Genomic DNA, 19,031 nt, shown 5'->3' with positions numbered 1-19,031 from the left:
CGTAAATATTTTGGTTTTCTAGAAAATACATATTGTAGTCGTATCAAAGATAGAGGAATAGCAAAAGACACATCTAATTTTTTCTTCGGAAAGCCTCTATTCTGTTTAATTTTTCTGGCAAAAATTAAATGAAGCGTAAATTTTAGCAATTAATAAAGATTTTAACAGATACCCATTGAGCGGTGATACATACCCATACATATACAAAAAACAAAATATCCTACAGAATAATAAAACATAATAATAAAAATATCATAAGCAAAGATTTTTCTTGATTCTTTATCGGATAAGAATCGGTTAAATAAAATATCGAGAGGATACGTAAAAAAAAGATCTATTAATTGTTCTACAACAAATTCATATAAAACACTCGTGATTATTTTATGCATGGAAAAACATGAATTTTAATTGTATTTAAGCCTCAAATATATTGATTGACACAATAATATTTGCATGTCTTATATTTATTTATTCATAAAGTGTCTGTCTATAGCTCCATGTTTAGTATTCGCGTTTATTTGATATAATATAATATATTCTGTATGTGGATCGAAGATTTAATTTCCAATTTTAATTATAGAAAGCTTCACATCGGTTTATTGTTATTATTATTGTGCGTGGTGTATATTATAATTTGTAAAAAGGGTTGTTTTAAGCGAATGTTTGACAGTTTTCTTCATATACTCATTTATTTGTACTAATATGAAATATTTGATTAGAAAATGTTTAATATTCATGTTAATATATGAATGTGAATGATAGATATTATTATTATTAGAAATATGTACATAGAAATATACATTCTACACCGAACTTGCACATAGGAAGTCTCAATTTCTTTAATATTATTAACAATAATGACACAACACGACATATTATTGTGAGTTGGATATTATATTGGAGTGTGCATAATATTGTACTTCTGTATTGGAGACAAGACATTTTTACATATCGAAATATTTGTAAGGATATATCAAACAAAATTATATATGATAGTATAGTGTGGCATGTCTTTAAACTTATTGAGGAAGTGTTAAAGTCACAAAATTCTTTTAAAAATATATCTAACGTAAACTTGTTTAGTCTCAAAATGTCGAAACGACACACATTCAATTCTATTGATTTGTTTATTTTTTCTAACTGGCTTGAGTTCATGGAATATTTCTAAATATATATTTAAAAAAATAAATATTGTACCTATTGTTTTGAAGTTTGTCAAATCAAAAACCAAAAGGAAAACTTCATGAATATATTTTTAAATGAAAGTTTTTGCATAAATCCAGGTACATAGAAATATTTCATCTCAATTAGTAGTCATAATTTTAAAGTGAATATATTATTTTATTTATACATATTTTTTGTTGTTTATTCAAGTTTTCACTTCACTAACGCAAATGTTTTGTATGTACTACTAAATCAAAAATTTAAAATATTAGGTGCACACAAAATTCAAACGCTAGAATTACTAAAGCCTACTAAATCCTTAATAGCCAACATGTATATCTGAAAAGTAGACAAAAAATAGCATTCAACAGACACACACAAAATTTATATCGAAAATTGAATTTTAGTTGATGCTTATTTAAATTTTTGTCATACGTAGGTACATATTTAGTTGTTGAATAGTTTCTGCATCCTAGCAAAAGGGATTCCAGTTTAAATATAAATCAATAAAAATGCAAAACAACATTATTATTTAATGGTTAGATATTTGACTATTACTTTTAACTAAACAAAAAAAAATTATTCTGTACTAATATGAGTTAATGTAAAAAAGGGTTAATTGTAGGCTTCGTTAATTGTCCTTTGGTATAATTTTTACAATGTAAATTTATACTGTTTTTTTTTAATATGATACCACAAGCCGTTCATTTATTCTTTTGACTTCATAGAATTTACAACCCATATTTTGGACATACATTTACTACATGCCGAAAATTGACCTTACAACTATGAAAATATTCTACAAAATATAAATTTTCTTTTAATATCAGGAATAACTTGATGTACCCCAACGGAATTATGTTTTTTCCTATGTGAAAATTATTTAAATACAACGAGTACTTAAAATAATATAAAAACCAAAAACTTAGTAAAAACAAATTACAGATGAGTTTACATTTCAAAAAATTCGAATTTTGTCATTTGACTTTTGATAGGTACATATTTCGTAATTCGTAGTCTTACAAATATTTTACTACTTGAAATAAAATTCTTTTATATTTTGATCAAACTACTCACAATAATGCTGCTTGTTTTTTTAAGCTCTGTGAAATATTAAAAATTTTAATTCTAATACAGAAAATGTGTTTCACGTTTATCAATATTTTCTCCCTCGTGAAATTTAAATTTTTTATCATCTTTAAAATACACACATTCATAGAATATTTACGTTGAACACACAGCAAAATCTCAAAATAATTTTTGTTAATAATTAATTAGCAATTAAAAACTGGCAATTGAGCTGGAATGAATATGAATTAGTTGTATACTTGATGAAGGCAAGGATGAATTGTTGCAAATAAAAGACGAAGGGATAGATTCATTTCATTTTATATTTTTCACTCAAACTCTGAACAAGTTTTTTGGTTTTTAAATAGGATACAAAATACACCATACATTACAGTAATATATACAAATACAGTACTTATAGTTTTTGCTACATGCGTTAGAAGTAGAAGAAAACTACAATTTAACAGAAGAAAAGATCATGACTTTCGTTAGAAATGTATTTAACAAATAGAATAACCATATTGGAATGTTAGGAGTTCTTTCAATGATATTATCGACATTGAGAAATAAAAAATGTGAAATTTTCAAAATAAAAAAAAAACATATACGTATATAATAAATGGAAACATGTATATTTATTTGAATGTTTTATATATTTAACTTTATATTTTTAAAATATGAGAAATGAATAGGAAAGGTCTTTTTACGTACTATAAGATGGCATATTTAGATTTTCAAAATTTGGAGGTCCCCCGAACAACTTTTTCCAAATTTCGATGATTTTTGGGCCATTTTTCACCAAAATTTGAGTTTTCCGGCTATATCTTGGAAAATATTCGTTTGCGAGCATATGTTTCATGGAGAAAAGTAATGTACACGAGACAACTAACATTTTAGGAGAAAAAAACGAATGAAAAAACTGAAACAAATGAAAGTGAAACATATGCTCTTAACCGATCCTAAGCAAACAGTTCTTTCATGTTTTAAGGTTACTCTCGTTAGAACTAGCTTCAGTGCAATTTTGCGCTATACATGATTTCTGGACTCGGTCGTTTCAATATGGAATTCGTCATATTTAACTTTATATTTTTAAAATATGAGAAATGAATAGGAATGAAAAAACTGAAACAAATGAATTTCAGCAGTTTCCCTAAGCAAACAGTTCTTTCATGTTTTAAGGTTACTCTCGTTAGAACTAGCTTCAGTGCAATTTTGCGCTATTCACGATGAAAAAAAAAAGATGAAAATAGTTGAAAATTTTTGAATTATGACGATGTATGCACTAAACTCTGTTACATACAATTTTTGTTTGTTTGTGCAGAATATCAGGATATTTGAATACTTATTTGAATTACCCAAGCGTAGCGTTTTTCTATCTTGCCAATTTATACATACATTTATATAACAGAAAATATATCATTTTCTTTATTATCATCCCCCGCTGTTGCTGTAAAATGAAAAAAAATTCTTTTTAATAAATATTATAATAACTGAAAAATGCAGATTTCTGAGTAAAATTTAATAATTGTCTATGTTGCAAAGAATAATACACACATGCAGAATGTTTTCTTTCATTTTCGGTAAAACACGCATTAAATGCTTGTAAAAAAAGCTTTTTTTCAAAAGATATTACTATAAAAATTTATTTTATTTTTGGACATTTGGCTGTATTCATTAATTTATGAGTCGGATAAAATAGGGCATGTTTGACCCCTTATAATCGAAAACCGTCGAAATGCTGAAACCTTCCTATTTTACGATATTATTTTAAGATGATAACCTATTTTAAGATGACCCCCCCCCCCTAACTAAATATAAAGAACATTTTGAATATCAAATGGAAACTTGGAATTTTTTTTTTAAATTTAGGCCGCTCCAAATGAAACTCAATAGTTTTGTCCGATGCCCTAAAATAAAAGAAAGTTAAAAATTTCATCAAAAATTATTAGTGTATTTTCATAATTTTTCAAGAAAATTTTTCAATTTTTAGTAATATTTGTATTGAAAATCGTATTTCGACAATTTTCCTTTAAAAATAATTTTCATAAAAATTACTGAATTTCAAGGTTACATAGAGTATATTTAAAGATACTAAAACTACTATTCAGATAAATTCATAACAAAAAGTTTTTAAATTTTGAATATAGGATTTTTTTACGACGTTGTTCATTGCCGACGAGGGGGGTCGTCAAAGTCTATCGTTAATTTGATAGACCCCAACCCCCCTAAACTTCCGACGCCTTAAGATGATATAAAAATACTTATTTATTGATTATTCATTTCATGATTCTTTTTAAAAATAATAAAAAAAAAATACATATACAAAAGTAATACAAATACCATAAAACAATAGGTGCGAGCCATGCAAATCCATTCCATTTAAACAAAAAAAAAACACATTGAAAACAACATAATAAATAATGCAGAGAAAACATCAACGTATCTTTGCATATATAAATAAGGGACGCGACAAGCTTGTATGTTGTACATTGAGATAGACGATATTTTTTTTACATTACAGTGTCGCTAAAAACTCAAAACAATAGAAATTTTTGTGCACCCTCCAAACAATATTTTATTATTTTTGTACGTTTGTCGTCAGTGCGTAAAAAATAACATCGGAAAGATATGCCTATTTTCGTTATTAAAGATTAATGAGAACTCATTTTTTACCGTTATCACCTTTCTTTTTTGTTGTTTTCCTTCATCCGTCTCCCCAGAGTGTCACTCATGTATTTTAAAATTTAAATTATTTCGATGATGGTTACCCGCTTCATTTCCTTTAGTTTCCTGCTATGTTGTCGATGACATTTAATTGCGCTACTGATAATCAATTAATTTAATAATTTTAAAACTAATGTTTTGGGAGTAGGTATCTAAAGCACAAAATTTTTAGTTTTGAATTAATTTTTCAACTTTATATTTCTTTTGTTTTTGCTTTAATTATTGATTAATTTCTTAATTAACACACGTATATTGGATGTTTTCCCCAAAATTTTTTGTTAGCAAAACAACAAAGACTTTTGTTAAGTTAAACGTATAATTTAATCGAAAATATGTTTTAAACATAGGATTTGTGATATGTGTGGACTAAAGTTGTAAAAGGAAATTCGACTGCCTTTGTCATTTTCATTCCATCGTTTGCTCTTAACTTTTTGATTTACAACAATAAATAACATTGACATAGTATTTAAATGAAACAACAACAAAATGTATTAAGAAAACACAACTGAATGATTTTTGATTGTGAATTTATATTATAGTAAATGTTTTGTTTTGTGTCAAAAACTTTTCAATTCGCATACAATATACTTTTAAATATAATGTTAATGTTTGTATATAATAGCACGGTACAACTAAAGTTTCCAATATACAGACTAGTATTTAGGTAAAGATTTTGATTTATGAATCTGTTTCTAACTGAAGTAAAAATATTGTACTAACAAAAAAAAACCTTTAATCGAAAGTCTAAAAATAATTTTCGATTTTTGTGTTTAAAAATTTTAAAGTTTAGTATGTGTGTTTAGTATGTAACTTAATAAAAAAAGTAAAAGGAAAAAAAGTATTTTAGTTATTTGAAGATTTTTATTTCCTTTTTGAATGATATGAAAATTTAGAATTAATGACAAGAATGGTCTCTTTTATTGTTTCTGAGCCATTATTGAAAAATTTATCTAACACAAAGAAATTCATGATAAACAATAATAAAATCATGACAAAATGAGACACTTGACAAAAAAAAGGATTTCTATTTGAATTACTTGTTTTCAAAAGTTTTAAGTGCCCTTTTAGATGATGGATTTGTGTTTTTGCCATAGCTAAATGTAACGAAATAAATAATTATTTTAAAAGTACTTGTGACAAAATACAATCAAGTGACAACTCATTCAATGAAAAGTCAATGAAAAAACCACTTATTTTTTTTGAAGAACCATGAAGCAATATTTTTAACTGTTTTTATTTATAATTATTTGCAGATCAAAACTTTAGCGGAAGAAATATCTCGACTGAAAACCATCATAGCAACGATACAAGAAACTCACAATGCTCAAATGCAACGTCTTGAAGAAAGACTTGAAGCCAAAAGACAACACATTACACGCTTAGAATCTAAAATAGATAAAACACATGATTATGATGAATTACTGAAGAAAGAAAATAGGTAAAGATTAGCTAATATTTATTTTTTGATTGCAAGAATTTGTCTGTTGTCAAGTTTACTAGCAAAACTATTTACTGAAAAAAATCGAGCAGAATATTTCAAGCAAATGGTTTATTGAGTGTTAGATTTTTATGTTTTTTTTTTTTCTAACAAAAAATCCTTTTTATGTTTCTCGTTGTTTATAAAAACATACGGTTTACTTCATTTGAGCGGCAAATACTTGCTAACAGACAAAAACAGCATTAGCGTGTCACTGTTAAATTTATTTTTGTTTAAGGATCAATTGTTTGTATATGTTACATATAATGTAACTTAGAATCTTACATTATAATATAACTCATATATAAGACTTATGCATTTTAACATGTTTTTCAGTATTTTAAGATCAGTTGATTTGTCTACACCATCAAGTGAACAACAATCAAAATTCCAAGAACTACTATTAGAACGTACAAAAGCACTCGCAGCAGCAGCGCATCAGCAAACTGAGAAAAATAACTCAATTGATGGTAAGCGGTTTTGTTTCTTTTAAAAATTTTTACGGACAATTTTCAATCGCCCACATATTGGTTTCACACAATTTGGACATGTCACTTCATTTTGATCACCATCACGTTTGATCATCACTTTTTATATGATAAATAGTACAAATACACTTATCTCACATACAAATAGACGATAAATATAAATAATTAATTAATAAATACTTAATAAATTTGAAGTCGCATTACATTATTGATATTTAATATTTAAAATGTTCGATTACACCATAACTAGAATTAATCCAATAGGCTTGTCAAAAATTTTCAAAAAAAATTATGTAATGATGAGAATGATGTAATGATTCAATTGATGAAAAGTGAACAGGTTTTATTTTTGAAAACATAATGTACATTGCACAAACACTCGTTATCATAAAAATATTCTTACTAATTTAAAATTTTAATTTTGCTTATTAATTACACATAATTTAATTTTTGTGTTGATGTCAATAACGTCCCTGTAATAATATTAACATATTTTACAGGAATACCTACATCACGCACCACGCCATTTGTCCGAACTAGTAGTAGTAGTGGTACAAACTCGAACAGTAGTACATCGCCGACTACTACATCTATCTTAAATCGTCCATCTTCAACTCCTAGCAATAATAGCAATAATTTAAATAATATAAGTAATAATATTGATACAAGTACTAGTAGCAATAATAATAAGAATAATTCATTCCTTCCGCCGCCTTTACAAACTGTAGAAACCTTCGGATCAATATTGGGCGAGGAAATTGTCAGTAGTTGGAGGCGTAATTTGGATTTACCACCACCACCCATATCAGCGTTGGCAGCAGCCGTCGCTCAAAGAACGCCACCAACCGCGGGCTCTATATCAGTTGTCAATAAAGCATTATTAATGAATCACCATAACCCTAATAATTCATCCACAGATCCAAAGGAATTGCATCATCTAGACGAGAAGGCTAGTAGTCATCACGACGCACATTCATCGAATGCCAGTACTCCCGTCCTTCAAGACGTCCGCTCAGAGGAAAATTTTAACGGCCGCAGTGCTCATACACCCCTTTCAATGTCCAAGAGCCCCACAGAAGACAACAATAATACCTTGGGCTCTCTTTCACATCACGCTACAAACTTCCCTCTATCATTCCCCTTTCAAGAACGCGGTCCAATGCGTTTTGCCGAAGATTTGCATCTACCGCCAGGTGCCATGGTTGGTCGTCTCGGTGATTCTCTTATCCCGAAAGGCGATCCAATGGAGGCGCGTCTTCAGGAAATGCTTCGATACAATATGGACAAATATGCCAATCAAAATCTAGATACACTTCATATCTCAAGACGTGTCCGTGAATTGTTATCCGTTCACAATATTGGTCAACGGCTTTTTGCAAAATATGTTTTGGGACTATCTCAAGGAACCGTATCAGAATTATTATCTAAACCAAAGCCATGGGATAAACTGACTGAAAAAGGTCGAGATAGCTACAGAAAAATGCACGCCTGGGCATGTGATGAAGCAGCAATTTTTCTTCTGAAGTCACTCATTCCAAAAAAAGGTAAGAAATATTTCATTATATGTAGAAACATTAACTTAATCGTACAATCTCCCGCACAACTTAATTGAATTCTAATTTCTTCCTACCAAAAATTATCATACAGTACAATCAATCAATTAAAAATAAGAATATTTTGCAAAGCTTCAATTGATTTTGCTCCCCCTCCTTGTCTCTTGTCTTGCGTTAAAACATTCGAACAAAACATTAGAAGAATTTTGATAAAACAATTTTGATAAGGCTTTCGAACAATGACTTGACAAAACTCATCTTTAATATTTTCTTTATATTCAACGAAGAAAATATATGCCAAGGGGAAAATGTGGAGCGTATTGTCATAATTAGCTTATTTTCCATAATATAAATACTCTCGTTTATTTTCCAAGCATTGAGTTAAATATGAAAGAAAGATTGAAAAACAACATAAACATAATGATGATGTGTGTGATGTGTGTTGGAGATAAAAGTTTTAAAAAGGAGTACATGTTATATAAATTGAAAAGAAAGAGAAAAAGTAATTTAAAAGTTTAATGATGAAGAATATTCAAGATGCTGGGTGTTTCTGAAAGATAAATCGATTAAATATTTCTCTGTTAGCAATCATTATTTTTTTTATTGTTAGTGGTTTGAAGCAAGCTTTCATAAATAAAATTATGCCTTCTGAAGTCTCTTCTTGGCATGTAGTCCCATAAAGTAATGACAAAAGTTGAACAATGTGTAATCATTTATCCTTGTAACCCCCAATCAAACTACTGTAAGGGGTTGTTTTACTTTTCCTAACCACGAAACTGGGCCCCGTTTAACCTTTAACACAAACAAAAACTCAGTACTCATCATTATCACCCTCTTCAATCTATGTAAATACGAATTTCACGTCATATGCCGACAGAAGTCACCCGAAAAAGTATATATTCATATAACTTTTTGACTTATTTATGTTAATATTTTATCATTAGCGTGACATTTGATCAATATTTTATCATGTGAACCGTATTTAAACGGAAATTCAGTACAGTGAAATTTTATAACTTTATAAATACAAACAAAACATAGAAGTGGATTTTCCTTTATACAAAATATGTGCTTCGTGAGTATGCTTATTGAATGAAAATGGTCTCGTAATAAATAAAATCTAATAAATAACAATGAATTGGGTTCTCATGTGCCAGTGAAAATATGTCCTACAACTAATTTACTCTCTCATATTGTTTTTTTTCAACTTATGTTAACAAACACTAAATAGATGGTATCTTTAACTTAGATCTGCTTGCTATAAAATGTTAGAAAGAATCATTTTTATAAATACTACGTCCCATTGAAATTATTAGTTAAATCAATCTTTAGTGCATTAATTGTATTTTTAATTTGGTTTAAGTGATGATTGTGAATGGGCGACAAATGAATGAAAAGCATATTGAAACTTTTTTAAAAAAATCTTTGTTTGAAGTTTAATAAAATTTTACTTTGAGTTCAACAAAAATATTGGATAGCAAAATATAATTGAATTAAAAATTAATCTCAAGTCAGCCAACTGATTTTTCATATCATAAACATTCACTGGAAAAATTGGGAAAAATGAATGTGAAATCATTCAAGTTCAAAGTTAATATTTGCATACCGACTGATTTTTTATTGTAAAACCATTGGAATACCCGTAATAATTCTATCATATTCATAGACTGTTGTCTGAAAAATGAATATTTTTTTGTGTGCGAAGTATGATTGGAAAGTATATAGTTAAAAAAACGAAAACCCAATATACCTATCATTAAATATTGATACAAGCAATAAAAATCAAATCGTTTTTTTTATATTTTATTTTAATAAAAATACCTCTTTCAAACAATTTTTGCAATTATATAAATATAGTAAAATACATCATTAAAACGATAATTATGTGGTTTATTAAAAGATCTTCGAATTCACAGTGGAGTCATTCATATCTATATATCTATTTTATACACTTATGTAATACATGAGAGATCGATTATTTCACATTATTATATTTGTATTTTAAACAAAATGATAAAGTTGAATAAGCTCATGCAAATGAATTATTTTTACACAATCAATAGTTGTTGACAAAGAATAAAACCTACATTTTGAAAAATATTATTACTATAATTATTTTCATACGATTTAATGATTTTACAATAAATCATCATCAAAGAACTTTTTGAAGTGTTAAATTAAACCACCGATACTCGTAAGAGCAGTGATGCATTTTTTCAGTCATCTTTTATGAGACGTACTTTTGCGACTTTATTTAAGAACAAGTGTCTCATTATATCAAAAAATCGCGACTTAACAATTTAAATGCTTTTATGGATTTCTGATCAAAGCGTTGAGATATTGTTCATTTTTTTTTCTATTTAAATACGTATTATTTTTATACAACTTTTATTTCAAAGTATTAAAACATTTAAATCGTTCGTAACAATATAATCTAAGAAAACCATATTTATTTAAACCTACTAAAACTCGCTAAACATTGATTCAAAAAAGAATTCAAATAAATAAATTTCAATTACCTCTGCATTATATTATTCATATTTGCATACACTTGCATACATTAAAAAAGTGAATTGTTGGGGATATATTTGCAATACAATAAGAACAACAACAAATAATGAAATAAACTTGTAAAAGAAAACTTTTGTACAAACAGACTTATATGGCGTGTATGTTACTTTACTGTACTTAATCTTATAAGCAAAGAAAACGCAAAATAAACATATATTTATGAAAATAGTTTAACTTTATGACTTATAATAACTTTAACATTTATAGAAAGAAAGAACAATGACAAAACAATCATAATCATAATATGATACATGTTTCATATCTTTACATTATTATTTTGCAAATAATTTTGGTCGAAAAGAAATACTAGAAGCGTTGTTTTTATACATATTTAATAGTTCTAATATGAATTATTGATGTAATTTTTTATTAAACATGTACCCATAAACATTTTATTTAATAATATATAGTATCATTTTTAAGTCTAAATTAACAATTATCTAAAACATTTTAGAAATGTGTTTCAATGACAATTCATAAAAATCCGAAAAATAAAGAAATAAATAAAAATCGATTTAACAGGGTGAATAAATTATGAGGTGAGCTTTCTTTTAAATATCGTCTTTATGTTATATGCTTAGATATTGAAATGGCTTTCAAAACCATTGATTACGATACCATTTATGTTTTATTTATGCAGACTAATAAATTATTCTATTTTTTTTTTCGAATGAACTATTATCTGTTTTCATGGCTCATTTGAGCTTGTATGATCCCTAATTGATTTCCATTAAAAATTTGGATACACAAAAGTAAGAAAATCTTTTCATTGGAAGCAAAAAATATTGTTTTAACATTAAAAGTTATCTATGGATTTTTAGAGGTGTTTAAAAACTTTCAAAAATCATAAAAATTGATCAAATTGATTTTTAACGTACCTAATAAAAATCAAAATTTATAAAAAACTACTAGGTACTTGAAAAAAATTGAATTTTTTAAAAAAAAAAATTTTTCTGGATTTCAACGGACTTACCTAGTATACAGAGAATGGATAAATATTTCTCATGAACGTTTAGACTCGGTACACAAACGGGTTATGTAACAAACATATACTACAATTCGAATTTGCTTTGCTAATTCAAGGTACTTTTTTATTTTATTGAATATTGTATTAAACGTTACAAAAAAAACCATTAAAACCAAACAAATATGTATAAACAACCAACCTCACAAAGCTCAAAAAAGAAATCGAATCCAACAGTGTACTATATTTTTAAGAGTTTGGCACATCAAATCAATCTCTTTTCATTTCATTTCATTCAAAAATATATTTTCTAAAGAAATTGTTTCTTTGATTATGCACCATTTGCAAGGGAAAATCGCATCATTAATTCATATATGCACTAAAGTGACACAAAGCGACCGACTTGCTTAAAACTCAATCTATCTTGTTTTTAAATGATATTCTAGCACACGTTTCACTTTATAAATGCAATAATTTGAATAAAGTGCTTCTTACTTACAGTAAATCAATTCTGTAAAAGACTGTTTTTAGTTATCATCATTTTTTTCGTTATTTTATTAAAGTATTTCAAATTCAAAAAAAAAAAAATCTTGTTTTCCCCCTTTTAGCATGTGGTTTATTTGAAAACAAAAAATGTCACCGAGTTTTTTTATGTCTACATTTTATGCATCAACACCTTTGACAAATTGAATAAATATTAAAATTAGCTTCCACCAAGATACTTCAAAAATTATTTTTAAAAATATTATTTGGATTTTTTCTATATTTTAAAAATATTATTTTGTAAAATAACAATGTTTATACATATGTATATCAAAATATAATTTGGTTTATTTCTGAACAAAAAAACTTTATTTCTCTCACTTCACTATAAATAACTTGCGCCAAAAGAACTACATATATTAAGATACAATTTTCTTACAACATTGTAGAACTTGAAAAAGAAATTGTAAATTTTTCAGTACATATCAAATATGAGAAAAGGTCTATTGAAAACACACGTAATAAAAATAAATACGTAAAAAAATTAAACACCTAATATATTATAAAGAAAAATATCTAGGCAGTTTAATGCAGATCCAAAAACGTCACAAAAATAGCAAGTAAATAATTCTGCACCATATAATAATGCACAATTTCATATGGTATTTTTGGGTAAACAAAAAAAAAATACTTACTTGAGTTAGCTATGTACCTAACAAACATAACAATCACTACTTAGTGTTTCAATATTACCTCAAGATTGTTTGCAACAGACGAAAATTACTTTTCCAATAATACGAAAATAAAACTGATAAAAACCAAATTTTTTAACAAAAAAAATTTCTACGGCATATCGTTTTATTTTAAGTGTTTTGAATCGTAATACAAATGGGCTCTTTTAGCTTTTTATTATCATTCGTACACAATTTCGCTATAAGAAAATACAGACATATAAATAAACATATTACATATAAGAAGTAAAAAAAAACTAAAATATAATGTAATAATAACAAACAGCATATACATACATTTTTACGAACGCAAGCCATTAAAACAATGAAATATAATAAAAATTAGTTAAAAATCGCGTGTTGAAATTCTCATTTGCATGCAATACAATATTGACCCTTATATGCCACCACTACTGAATGGTGTGTCGGGGTGTTACAATCAAACATATAAAATAAAAAAAAAATATAGAACTAAATGATGAAAATCATATATAACTGTATAATAATCAAATTACATTTCCATTTCATTCAAGACTCAGTTGTATTTTTTGATAAAATTTAATGGAAAATAATTTTTGGGCAATATATATTTACCACTACTGCTGATTTTTTTTTTTACATTTCCTATCAAGATATCAATCGTCGAACAGTAAACTATTAGTCAACACTGTTGGCTTCTATATATACATTCTATATATATATGTATGCAGTATATTTGTTCAAATTAAGTTTATGTATAATTTCTTTGTGTTTCACCCTTTTCGACTTTTTGTGGTAAAGTTAAAAAAGACAATTATAACCAGTAGTAACTTAACTGAAAATCAAAAGTAAAAGAAAATTCGTGTAACATGTCGAAAAGCGGTGAATAGCACAATCCATTTTTATTCATAACATATTTGTGTTGTGAATTATATTTTGGAAAAAATGAAAACAATTGTGTAAAAAAATATCAAAATTGTGCGGTCATGTAGTAGTAGTTGACTTTCCTTTCCACCCCAAAAGAAAAGTGTTAAATATTAAAACTTCACATTATACCTACTATTGTTCTAAAACTGGTAATAATGTAAAATATTAAGGGGTTAAACATTCAATCATAGCGTGACCATAGTATCACTTGAGTGAAATGTAAAAAAAAATACACGTGTGTTTTTTCAATTTCATTCTTGGCGCTTGTTGCAATGCTAAAGTTAACGCTTAGGTCAAACATATTAACCGAATGTGATCTTTGTCATGATCACTTTTTTTGAAATCGCATTTTTCTTCTTTTATTTATCTTTCATTTGACAAATTTATATTATTATCCTACGATTCTTGCAAACATAAATGTGCCAAACCGAGAAACAATGTAATGTGTCTTGTTTTTTTCTTTTGCAAATTTTCATGCATCATATGGGTATACAGATATAAATAAATTCATAACTATACAATTAAAAACTTATATAAGAGGAGACGTTTTCACTAAGAAACGTTCATAGTAAAAATTTTTGTGTATCATATAAAGTACCTTAGATATTTATTTAAATAAAAAATAGAATTTTTAAAGTTTAACTTTTGAATTTGTTCTTTACATTTATTCTGGTTTACAAATATATGTATGCTTTTTATACATTACGTTAACAATTTTCTCTTTTTCAAATAAATTAAAAAAGTTCATTCGGAAATGGTAATTAATTTTTTCTTACATAAAAAAATAAAACGGATTTACCCTCTTTTTATTTCTCATATGATTGTTTTTTGGGTGTTATAACTATTTTGACATGTTTTTTTTTTGTTTTGACTAGGAAATTCAAGAATTCCGTCGTTACATTTATACATATCATTTCTTATTCATAAAAAAAATCCTCATGTTTATGAATTAGCAATACAATGTTTCAAAATACAATATTAAAAATGCGCTTGTCATACATGCAAAGGAAGTCAAATATAAAATGTGTGTGATTTTATTTTTATTTTATCACGGTTTTCTTACCCAAAAATCAGACAAACAAAAAACCGACTTTTATGTTTATTATTACTGATAATAACTCCATGTATAAAAATAAAAACGATATTGCCGGTTTATTTCGGCATTATAATTTAAGAAAATAAAAAATTATATATATAAAAGTTTGATTGACACATAGTTCCACAAAGAAAATCAAAGAGTTTTTGATGACAGCTCTTTAAAAAAAAACAAAAAAAGAAAAAAAGCTAATATGATAGGAAATAAAAAAAAGTTTGATAGCATTCAAAATGAATGATGGGAAATTTTCAGTTCATAATCGTGTGAAATAGACATATTTTCAATTTTTTTTGGCGGTTTAAAAAAAATTAGTTGTTTTCTTCATATAATGAAATTTAATCATGACCAAGAAATGTAAAAATAAATTTGATTAAGAAAAATATATATTTTTTATTGTTTTCCATTTGATCTGATATTCTTTACTTTCAGATAAAGAGCCCGGTATGCCACAATTCGGTCGGTCAGAAAATGAGATGAATGACGAGCGCCTTCAACATATACTTACTGAAGCATCGAGTATGATCAACAACAAGGTTGGTGGTCCCCAACAGAGTAATCATCACTTGGATGATTCACGTAGCATGGACGATTCAAAATCACCAGATAACTGCTTATCACCATATTCAAAAGAGAAACGGAATTCTTTCAGTGAAGCAATGAATCAAGAAAAGTTAGCAAGAATTTATCAAGAGGAGTTAGGAAAATTCATAGGACGTCCACCAAGTGGAGGAGGCTTTCCCAGGTATTTTATTTTATTTTTGTGTTGAGAACAGACTTTCTGACTAATAACAGTCTTCTTTTTCCACATTTTCTTAGTGGTGGCATACCACCCATGCCCGATGATAATATTCGCATGGCTCTCGAGGCGTACCATCAACAACTTGCCAAATTACAACAAGCTAATGTTGCTGCAGGAAACATACCAAACTTCCCAAATCTTCCAAGTCTTTTAGCATTACAACAACATGCATTGAATGGTGTTCAAGATTTGACTTTACCCAAAGAAAAACAAATGAAGTTGAATGGTCAACATCTGCAAGAAGCCCAAGAGCAGCAACGGGTTGTTGCTGATCAACACGACGCTGAAAATAATCGTGAAGTCGAAGAAACGATGAACAAGCAACCATCTTTCAACTTAGTGAAGCCCAAGTCAGAACCAGGGACAACTCCAACTAATACAACAACATCTTCCGCTGCTCCCAGTCCACTGAGCAATTCCATTTTACAGCCAGTTGGAACTCCAAGCGACGAATTTTCAGTATCAGCTAGTCCTTTACAACGTATGGCTTCGATCACAAACTCTTTGATTACACAACCTCCAACTACCCCTCATCACTCATCCGTTCAGCGTCCTTTAAAAGCCGTTCTTCCTCCAATTACTCAACAACAATTCGATCTGTACAACAACCTTAATACAGAAGATATTGTTCGCCGTGTAAAGGAAGCCCTTTCTCAATATTCTATCAGTCAACGCTTGTTCGGTGAGTCGGTACTTGGTTTGTCCCAAGGCTCAGTAAGTGATTTACTTGCTCGTCCTAAGCCATGGCATATGCTTACTCAAAAAGGACGTGAGCCATTCATTCGCATGAAAATGTTTTTAGAAGACGACAATGCTGTACATAAATTGGTTGCAAGTCAATATAAAATCGCACCGGAAAAATTAATGCGTACAGGAAGCTATAGTGGCTCTCCACAAATTCCAGCAGCAATAAGCAACAAGATGCCTCCAATGCCGAAATCCATCTGTGAACAAATGTCCAAATTGCAAGATCAACAGCAAGCTATTTTACAAATGCAAATGGCTCAATTACCTCACATTCCAACATCCCGAGAGCAACAAGCAAGTGCAGGGCCACCTCCACCCCCACAGCCGAATATGCTTTTAACTCCACCAGGCATGCCAGCGCACCACATGATAAATTTGCAAAATCATGCAGAGAAAAAACCAATGCCAATTTCAATGCATTCACCACAACAAGCTTCACAAAATGTCATGCGAAATATGAATCAGCATATATCACCCACTGTTTATGAAATGGCAGCTCTTACACAAGACTTGGACACCCAAACCATCACAACGAAAATCAAGGAAGCTCTACTTGCTAATAATATCGGTCAAAAGGTAACGATTAAATATATATTGACTAATTAAGTATTTTATTAAGCCACCGTTTACTATTTACAGATTTTCGGTGAAGCTGTTTTAGGACTCTCGCAAGGTTCTGTCTCTGAATTACTTTCTAAACCAAAACCGTGGCACATGCTGAGTATCAAAGGGCGTGAGCCTTTTATACGGATGCAGTTATGGTTAACGGATGCGAATAATATTGAACGTTTGCAAGTTTTAAAGAACGAACGTCGTGAAGCCAGTAAACGTCGTCGTTCTACTGGTCCTGGACAGCAAGACAACAGTTCAGATACAAGTAGTAATGACACCTCCGAGTTTTATCACTCTAATTCCCCTGGTCCTGGATCTGTAGGCTCTAATAGTGCACCACCAAATAAGAAACAACGAGTCTTATTCTCAGAGGAGCAAAAAGAAGCATTACGACTAGCATTTGCACTCGATCCATATCCTAATGTACAAACAATAGAGTTTCTTGCGAACGAACTCAATCTATCGACACGAACAATTACCAATTGGTTCCACAATCATCGCATGCGCCTAAAACAGCAAGTCCCTCATGGTGCTCCTGCTGAACCACTTCCATCACGGGAAAACAACACAAATGCTCCATTCGATCCTGTTCAATTCCGCATCTTACTCAACCAACGGCTGATGGAAATTCAAAAAGAGCGAATGGGTCTTAGTGGTGTCACTTTACCATATCCTCCTTATTTTGCTGCAAATCCTAATCTCGCTGCACTTATCTCTCGAGGACTTTTGCCAGCAAACGAAGCTGAGCTTGCAGCACTAAAAAATGCTGTAAGCGAGCAAATTAGCGGCTTAGATTTGTCTATGCCACAGTTGAAACGTGAAGGTGATGATGATTACGATGAAATGGAAGATAATGACGACAGTCACAATAATTCTGATAATGAATCTATCGAAGGTGACAAGATAGGAGACCAAAAAGATGCAACTCCGCCATCTAGTAATATACAATCTGGACGATCACGCAGAAAACCTGCAGCACCACAATGGGTTAACCCTGACTGGCAAGATAATGATAAAAAGAAACCATCTGGAAAAGAAGTTATCATCAATGGAGTTTGTGTTATGCAAAAAAATGATTTTGGCCGACCGGATAATGAGACATTACGAATTGAACCGACAGCTGCTCGAGAAGAAGATAGTGGAGATGAAAATAGATCAGACGATGAGCAATTGAGCACAAAAGCTGATCGTGCTTCTAAGGATGGAGATGAAGAAACAATGGACGAAGAAGAGAACAAAAACGGTGATAAAAGTAGTGACGAATCAAAAGACATTGGGGTTAAAGTAAAGCAAGAAGAACAATGGGAACACTAATTTGGGGAATTACAGCATTTTTGAATAGAATCAAAGAATATGTATCTAATGTAAATAATAAGTTGAAAAAAAAACACAAAAATATGATCAATAACTATGATTTATTGTGTTAGAAATAAATAAAATTAGTTGATAAATAAAATGAGAAAAGGTTAGGATATCTGTGCAATCAAAAAATTCGAATATTTGTTTTCATGTATATGTGATGGAGGAGTTTTAAATTTTTAATTAGTTTCTTATTTACAAAAGACTGCTTAGCAAATAAATACGATTGCATCCAACAATAACTTATGTAAAATATATTGCAAAGCATTTAATATCATTTTAATTCTTG

General features: G+C 28.8%; 1 protein-coding gene across 1 annotated transcript in view; it reads left to right on the top strand.

Annotated features, from left to right (window-relative positions):
• LOC134837487 (homeobox protein cut) overlaps positions 1-18,697 on the top strand; it is an 87,216-nt gene extending 68,519 nt beyond the window's left edge. The window contains exons 3-9 of the mRNA XM_063852867.1: positions 6,210-6,394; positions 6,770-6,903; positions 7,422-7,571; positions 7,650-8,465; positions 15,655-15,967; positions 16,018-17,347; positions 17,411-18,697. Of these exons, the coding sequence (XP_063708937.1) occupies positions 6,210-6,394; positions 6,770-6,903; positions 7,422-7,571; positions 7,650-8,465; positions 15,655-15,967; positions 16,018-17,347; positions 17,411-18,697 (4,215 nt within the window). The remainder of the gene's footprint in view (positions 1-6,209; positions 6,395-6,769; positions 6,904-7,421; positions 7,572-7,649; positions 8,466-15,654; positions 15,968-16,017; positions 17,348-17,410) is intronic.
• The last annotated feature ends 334 nt before the right edge of the window (positions 18,698-19,031 follow it).

Source organism: Culicoides brevitarsis, chromosome 1 (assembly GCF_036172545.1).
Source record: "Culicoides brevitarsis isolate CSIRO-B50_1 chromosome 1, AGI_CSIRO_Cbre_v1, whole genome shotgun sequence".
NCBI lineage: Eukaryota > Metazoa > Arthropoda > Insecta > Diptera > Ceratopogonidae > Culicoides > Culicoides brevitarsis.
The sequence above is the reverse complement of the archived record's forward strand: the minus strand, read 5'-3'. Positions and strand labels throughout refer to the sequence as shown.